Below are 9112 nucleotides of genomic sequence, written 5' to 3'. Positions count from 1 at the left end.
TTCCAAACAAACAAGGACGAAAGGTGTGGGGGCCAATATTCCAACCGACAGACAGCTTCAGTCAAAGACATCAAACAAAAACTCATTCCAGGTTCTTTCTCATGATTAATGGTATTTTTTGGAATATTAGAGGGGTAGCTAAAGTACCAAATTTAAGAAGATTGATTAAACTAGTACGGTCTCATCATGTTCATTTTGTTGCCATTTGTGAGCCAAAGTTAGACGTATCTAAAATTGAGTTCATTCGATTACATCTTTTATTTGATTACGTATGTGTTAATTGCTCAAGTGATATTTGGGTTTTCTATAGTAGTCCGTTTGTTCGCTCGATTGTGGGTAATTCAGATCAGTATATTTCTCTAGAAGTTCAAAGTTCGCTACTCCCTACTCCAATAATTATGTCCTTTGTTCATGCAAAATGCTCAGTCGATGAGCGTCGCAATTTATGGAGTTCATTGTTAGCAGATAAGCCTAGCTTACTTCCTTGGTGTATTGGGGGTGATTTTAATGTTATTTTGGCACCTCATGAAAAATGTGGAGGACGTCCGTTTGCTATAGCAGAAGGTGTGGATTTTATGTCTTTCATGGAGGAAGTTGGGGTATTTGATGTAGGCTTTTCAGGAGCCAGATTCACATGGTCCAACAATCGGCGGAGTAGAGCTCGCATTTCAAAGAGGTTAGATCGATTTTTAGTCAATGGGGCTTGTTTGGATCTCTCTGATGCCATTTCTGTCCTTCACTTGGCTAGACATCCGTCCGACCATTCACCTTTAAAGATTTCATTTGTGGCTCGGTCAGATAATAAACCTTGGCCTTTTCGATTCTTGAATGTTTGGACGACCAAACCTGAATTATTGGAGGTTATTCGCCAGGCTTGGAATCAAGATATCAGTGGACCTCCGTTGCGTGTTTTATGTTCTAAATTATTGGCAACGAGGAGACCTATTCAAGCATGGAACAAGCAACACTTTGGGAATGTGATCGACGCTGTGAGATCTGCAAAAATGGCAGTACAAAGGGCAGAGGAAAGTGTAGATCAAAATGCCTCGGAGGAGTGTCAGATTGAGCTCAACAAGGCTCAGGCGTAGCTAAGGCACGCACTATCAATTGAAGAGCAATTTTGGAGACAAAAAGCCAGGGTAAAATGGCTTTGCCAAGGAGACAGCAATTCAAAGTATTTTCATGCAGTAGTAAGACAGTGACGGTCTCAAGGAATGATACATCGTATCAAAAGTCTGATGGCGTTTGGGTGGATAATGAGGATGATACAGCTAGTGAGGCAATAACTTATTTCCATGATCTCTTCACGGATTCTTTGGCATCATCTTCAGATATGCTACACCTTATTCCGCCTATGGTCTCGGGGGAGGATAATGCGAAGTTGGAAGAAGTCCCATCAATTGAAGAGGTTTATCGAGTCTTGAGGTCAATGGATGAAGAAAGTGCTGCTGGCCCAGATGGTTTCACAGGGAAATTCTTTACTTTTGCATGGCAAGTGATCGCTCAAGACGTCTACAAAGCGGTACTCAGTTTTTTTTGTGGGGCGGAGTTACCTCGGTTCATTACCTCTACTTCAATTGTACTAATTCCAAAGGTGCAAAATCCTCAAGATTTTTCTCAATTCAAACCCATCAGTCTTTGTAATTTTTTCAACAAACTTTTATCCCGGATCTTGGCAGATAAAGTGGCGGGTATTTTGCCAAAAATTATTTCCCCCCATCAGACGGAATTTGTAAAGGGCCGTAATGATAAGGATTTATTTTACGTATTTTTAAGTGCATTTTATTAGTTAATTTGGTTTGATTATTTAGTTTTATAATTAAAATAACTAAGGTTTTGGTAAAAATATACATTTTTGGTAAAAGTGACTAATATTGCATTTCTATTGATTTTAATAGTAAAAACTTCATTTTTATGCAGGAATGATGATTCAACCATCAAAGGATGTCAATTGAAGTGAAAAATAGAGATTTGGTGATGAATTTAAAGTGGTAAAAAGAAAAATGAAGTGAAAAACGTTTAAGTAAGGAAATGCAAGTCAAGACAGTTTTGACACTCTTCGGTATTTCGACTATATCTGGAGCTACACTGATTGGATTGAAGTGATCTTTATACCATTGTAAAGCTAAGAAAGAGACCTACAATTTTTATGAAGACATCAAAATCCAGTTCTACCATCCGCATGGACAAAAAGTCGGAATACAGAAGCTGCACTCTGTGGTCGGAATCTGAAACAGGGGTTTTACCAGGTTTTGGTATTTTAGTCATATCTCAGGCTATACAACTCCGATCTCAATGATTTGTAGATCATTGGAAAGCTAACCCAAAGGGTTACAACTTTGGTGTTTTGTACAAAAGCCAGTTCGGCCTTTATGATGGAGAAAATTGCAGATGAAGTAAGACCAAAGTGAATACGCGAGTACACAAAACGTGACTTTTAACTGCGTTTTGTGTAGGCGCGTTTTCTGGCCGCAATTCTGCAATTTGTTCAGTCAATTCTCTTGTGTTCAGACTACTTTCTAGCTATAAGTTGCAAGAGAATTCGGTGCATATGCTTCAGAAGACAAAATGGCAGACAATATGGCGTATTTTCAAGTCAAAAACAATGGTTTTTTACTATCTTAACAAAAGGAGATTTGAAGAATCATAGCAGCAAATTTGGACTGGGAGAAGAGGAACTTTCATGAGTTTATATGCAGAGACATTTGGGAGGTCTGAGGACATTAACATACGGGAGAAGCTTGGAAGTGCAGAAATGTAGTTTTTCCATTCTCTTAGTATTAGATTAGTGTAGTATAGTTTAGCTAGTTAGTTCATCCACTCTTGTATATTGCTAGATTAAGATGAAGATTGAGATGAAGAAGGAGGAGTTGAAGCTCATGTGACAAGGGTTATCTCTTCTCCAATTCTTTATCTTTTGTACTTGATTCCAAATTTAGTTAATATGCAATTTCTGGATTTTATGTTATTTATGTGTCTCTAAAGTTTATACCTTGGGTTTGGTTGAACTTTCTATGATTGTTAGTGCTTATTATTTGGCTACTTGATTGCTATTATTTGAGCAAATTATTTAGCACTTTAGCTCTTTAAATCATGGTTAATCCGGTACCATTAATTGTGATTATTTAAGATGTTGTTTCTGCAATGAAAATTGAGATTTAACATTGGTTCAAGAAGTGCTAAACATAAGAAGTACACTCACGAGAGTAGAGGTGTACCTATATGGTTTTAGTGATTAATTTCATGTAATTTCAATGAAGAAAGAACTTGTAACTAATTTCATATCCATGAGAATAGGTATGGATTAGTTATCAGTAGGGTTGATTCACTACGAAAGTAGGTTTCACATGTTTAAGGAAATTACACTATAATTAGCCTAAATTTAGTACTCAATGATCCAAATATAGCACTTGCATGAGTAGTTAGGGATACCACAACCTAAGGAGCTTTTAGTTGTTATTTTCTTGCATAAGTTCAGTAGGTTTTACTTGTTATAATTCATTGATAGTCTAAATAATAGAGAAGCTTTAGTAATATCGGTAATTGTTCACTCTTCCTCGTGGGATCGACCCGATATATACCTTAAACTACTAGTTGACCTGTATACTTGCAGTGAACGGGTGTAATTCGGTTTTTTAACTTGTACGTATGTAAAATACCCGTCACGTAATATAACGAAAAATTTTCTGCTAGCTCAGGAGGTGATATCGGGTATGGCGAAAAAGAATAGAGGAGGCAATGTGGTTATGAAGCTACACATGTCTAAGGCGTATGACAGAGTGGCATGGAGTCATATTATCAATGTTCTAAGGAGGTATGGCTTTGGTGAAAGATTCATCGACATGGTTTGGCGGTTGATTTCAAATGCCTGGTTTTTCAATCATTATCAATGGATCCTCATATGGTTTTTTTAAATCTTCCAGAGGACTCCGTCAGGGTGACCCATTATCACCAGCATTATTCATTATAGGGGTTGAGGCATTATCTAGAGCATTGAATAACCTTGCCAGGGAACCAGGTTTTGTGGGATTTAAAGTTTCGTATGGATGCCCGCCTATTATTCATTTGGCATTTGAGGATGATATTCTCATATTTGCAAATGGATCCTCATTTTCTCTGAAAGCTATCATGAAAGTGTTAGAGGCTTATCAAAGATGTTCGGGGCAGCTGATAAATGTACAAAAAGTTGTTATTTAATCCATCCATCAATGTCATCAGTGAGACGACGGGTGATTGATCGTATCACTAGGTTTGTCTGGCAATCATTTTCGATACGCTACTAAGGGTTTCCACTCTACTTCGGAAGATGTAAATCATCTTATTTTGGAGAAGTGTGTCAAGCGATTCTAGCAAGGATTTTGTCTTGGAAATCAAGGCTACTGTCCTTTGGAGGTAAGATAATTCTAATCAAGCATGTATTATCATCAATACCAGTTCATCTGATGTTAGCAGCGGTAATCCCGAGTAAGGTGTTTAAAACTATAGAAAAGGCATGTTCGACATTCCTGTGGAGCTCATCACCCGAGGAGTCGAAGTTTCACTGGATACGTTGGTCTCAGTTGTGTTATCCGGTTGAGGAATGAGGAGTTGGGTTCCGGAGACTAAGTGATGTATACACAGCTTTTTCCTGCAAACTGTGGTGGAACTTCCGAACAGGATCGTCGCTGTGGTCGACATTCATGAAAGCAAAATATTGCAAAGGTCTTCACCCTTGTCAGGTTGAACTCAGGAAAACGGATTCGTCAATTTGGCGAAGGATGGTAAACGTGAGCCGACAAGTAGGGCTCTCGATGTTATGGGTGGCCAAAGATGGGGCGTGTCATTTTTGGTACGACAACTGGTTGGGGAGTGGTGCTTTGTTTCTACAAGTTCCGGTTATCCCACATTTATCATTCAGAAATTTCACAATCAATGGTCACTGGGATTTGAATCTTTTATACCAGACATTGCCAAGGGAGAACGTTTATTCCATTTTAGAGCATATGGTCCCGAAAGAAGGAAATGAAGTCGAAGTCATTTGGATGCCCACAACATCTGGAAAATTCTCCCTAAAGTCGGTCTTCGGTGATATTAGGCAGGCTCGCCCCACGTCTATGGTATTTGCTTCTATTTGGCATTCCCGCACTCCTGTGAAAGTTTCATTTTTCATGTTGAGATTACTTCTGGGAAGGATTTCGATACCAGATCAATTTTGCAAACTGGGTTTCCATTTACCTTCCAAGTGCTTTTGTTGTTCTGCGGTATGTGAGGAGTCTATTGAGCATTTATTTTTCAATGGCCACATAGCGACGGTAATATGGAATTATTTTGGAGGTATATGTGGATTGAAATTTTCAGGATCTTTCTTACGAGCTCGCATAGTAGGTTGGTGGTTGCGATCACATGACTATGAGCTACCACGGTTTATTGACCGCATTCTTCCAAGTGTAGTCTGCTGGCAGATTTGGAAGGCGAGGAATAAAGCAATGTTTGAGGGTATCCAAATGCGATCGTCGGCCATTTGCCAAGCCATCTTCACGGAAATCCAGACTATGATGGGAATACATTTCAAAAAGGTTATTCGAATGCAATCATTTTGTCAGTTGTATGATTGGACGATTCCTTCTGGTGGTAGGATTGCATATAAAGTTGTTCGCTGGGAGACAAAGGAGACAGGAAGGTATATACTTGACGTGCGCGGGGTATATATATACAATTAAACTCATCCACAATCAAATTTTATATTTATAATTCCAAAATACCCCACACGCGATTTATCGCAAGAATATGAATCGTGAGCGAGTATAGGGTATTAAGGGTCGATCCCACAGGGAAGATTGCAATTACCGGTGTTTTTCGAACTACTTTATTATCTAAACTACCATAAATATAAAATTAATGAAAATAACACTAGAAACCTCCTAGAAATATGGAATTTCTTACTACTCTTGCAAATAAGATTACCGGTTAAGTGAATGTTATTATCTTGGCTAGTTATGGCGTAATTTCCTAATGTATGTGAAACCTACTCTCGTAGTGAATCAACTATACTTGTAATTAAGCCATACCTACTCTCGTGGTTATGAATTAATTACAAATTCATTTCTTCTATGAAATTACATCAAACAAGTCACTAAAACCACATAGGTGCACCTCTACTCTCGTGAGTGTACTCCCCAGATTTATTACTTATTTGAACTAGTGTTAAATTTCAATTCTCATTGCAAACTTAACACCTTTAGATAATCACAATTAATGGCCAGTTAATTATGATTAGAAAATCAAAAGTGATAAATAACTTGTTCAAAATAATATCACCAAATAGCCAAATAAACATCACAAACAAAATATAGCAAGTTCAACCATAACTCTAGGTATAAACTTTAACTAAACATAATAAAAACACAAAGCCAACTTGTATTATAATTAAACATGAAATCCAATACAAAAGAGAAAGTAGTAGAAGAGATATCACCCTTGTCACATGAGATCAACCTCTCCATCTTTGCTCCTCCAATTTTCATCCAAATCTAACTACAAATACAAGATGAATAAACTACACTAACTGCTCTATGCTAATGAACTAAGAAAAACTAGTGAAGACTACATTTTTGTGGAGTTTCTCTAGCCTTCCAAAGTTTTTCTGAATCTTGCAAGTCCATGGCTATATATAGATGAATGCAGTCAGGAAATGAGGCTTGAAACATCCCTTTTACAGCTGCTAATTGGTTGTCATACGTTCATCCATAGCTGTAAATTGTTGAAGGAGAAAACATATTGTACCAGCAGCTATTTCTGATCAGAATCTGGCTATTTCAACTGCTATTTTCTCTATGATGGCGGCTGAATTGGCTCTTGTGCAAAACATAGAAGTTGTAGTCCTTTGAAATAGCTGTCCATTACTTCAAGAATCATCCAATTTGGCTCTGTGGACCGAGATATGACCAAAATACTACTCGCTGGTCAATTCTCCGTTTTCAGCTCTCAGCAGCAGATTTTGACCTCTGTATTTTGACATTTTGACTAGGAAAACAGCCGAATTGGACTTTGATGTCTCATACCAAATGTAGATCTATCTCTTAGCTTAAAAAATGGTTCAAGAATCGTTTCAATCAAATGTATGTAGCTCAAGATATAGCCAAAATACAAAAACGTGTCAAAACTGAACATCTTGCTCCCTTTTGACTTTAATTGCATTTCTTCTTTCACACTTCATATTCTAATTTTATCACTTTAATCCATCATCATTCATCCAATTATATTTTCAATGCACTCCATTTGATGATTGAATCATTAAACCTGCAAAATATGAAGTTTATACCATAAAAATCCATAGAAATACAATTTTTACACTTAAACCACAAATGTGCATTTTCACTAGAAACTTAGTTAATTAGTTATAAAACTAAATAAAACATACAAAAACTAACCAATAAAACACAATAAAAACACGTAAAATATCTACTTGTCAGATACCCCCACACTTGAACCATTACTTGTCCTCAAGCAATTAGAAATACAAACCAACAATGATCCAACATTTTGAAAATAAACATATGTGCACTATTCAACTTCATTTTCTCCAAACGAGCTAAATAACCACTATGCAATTTTTCATTAATCCTCAAGTACTCATAATATCAAGTAAAGGAGAGCTAATTATACCATAATTATAACAAGTTTAATTCAATTTCTCATCCTTTCCCGATTTCACAAGCAAGTAACTCATATGGTCAATAATAATGCTTCCTAAACTCATGATCATCTCTTTATTCTACTTAAAAGGATATTTATTCGTATAACATAGATAAATATTACTTAAGATGTGAGAATGTCTTTTGACGCGAGAATCGACATTTTTAGATGAAAATCACCGGTTACTCAACACTTCACATACTCAAGTTGCTTTGCATACTCTTAATTCAAGTATCGTTTTACGCGAAAGTCGACATTTGTAGATGAAGACTCCCAGTTACTAAGTATGAGAATTATTGGAGTAGAATAAATCTTATTTACTTTTTTCTTCTTTTTTTTCATTTTTTTCTCTTTTTTGTTTCTTTCCACTTTTTTTTTCTCTCTTTTTTTTTACAGCAAAGATAATAATAAATTCCTCAAAAGAATAATCATGAGAAGAGTATTGCACTTATTGACCATATTTATTACTTAACTTATAAAATCCAAGAAAGAGAAGAAATTTCATTAAATATGCAAAAAAATAGGCATAATTTTCTTCACTTTACAAGATATATTTTCCTATAAGTACACAAATTATAATCACATAATAGTCATTTCCAAATGAAATGAGAAAAGAAATTTACAAATCACATATATTTATCTTAAATGTAGAAGGAATTTGAACTACTAACGGTATGGAACTTTGTTACCCCTTTGGATGAAATTGAAAAAATTTAAAATTTTTTCAACTAAAAAATTTTTGGGGCAAATTCGCAATTTTGGACAAGAAAAATTTTGAATTTTAACATAAGTCCAATATTTGTAACTAATAAGTCAATCACATACAATGTATATAATCTCAATTCTTCCCCCCACACTTAACATGCACATTGTCCTCAATGTGTAAAAAGGAAAATTAAAATGAAGAAAGTAATACTCCTCTATTGTTGCGATTGAAATATCAAAACATGAAGTTCACAAGCCATTGTCCACCTATCTCCACAACTTCATGAGTTCCATTTGATAACCATTAGTAATATTAACCTAAAGATGAAAAATGGGAAACAAAGGTGATAACAAAGGCATTAAGAAACATATAACGGCGATCCGTAACTCTTATGCCTTTGTGTTGGTGATGTACCTATAGAAAATACACAATAAACTACGCAAGGTACAATAAAATACATGAGGAAAAGAAGGCAAAGAAAAGCAAGGAACCTATATTTTTCTTTAAAAAAAACGTGCTCAGAAAACGCGGTTCAACAAAACGCGCCATCAAGCTGCGTTTTGTGAAGTCACTTTTCTTCACAAAAGTTGCAGCATCAAAAACGCGACTTTGTGGAAAAACGTGACTTATAGACGCGTATTTGAAGGCGCGTTTCTGGTTTCTGAACAGGCTTGAAAACGCGAATTGGAAGAAAACGCGACTTCTTGTCACGTTTTGAAGGCGTGTTTTCTT

General features: G+C 36.1%; 1 protein-coding gene across 1 annotated transcript; it reads left to right on the top strand.

Moving 5' to 3' along the window:
- Positions 1-398: 398 nt before the first annotated feature.
- On the top strand, positions 399-1088 carry LOC140011402 (uncharacterized). The gene has a single exon (XM_072060197.1). It carries the CDS (start codon positions 399-401, stop codon positions 1086-1088), a length of 690 nt encoding a protein of 229 aa, XP_071916298.1.
- The last annotated feature ends 8024 nt before the right edge of the window (positions 1089-9112 follow it).

This window comes from Coffea arabica, chromosome 7e (assembly GCF_036785885.1).
Source record: "Coffea arabica cultivar ET-39 chromosome 7e, Coffea Arabica ET-39 HiFi, whole genome shotgun sequence".
Taxonomy (NCBI): Eukaryota; Viridiplantae; Streptophyta; class Magnoliopsida; order Gentianales; family Rubiaceae; genus Coffea; species Coffea arabica.
The sequence above is the reverse complement of the archived record's forward strand: the minus strand, read 5'-3'. Positions and strand labels throughout refer to the sequence as shown.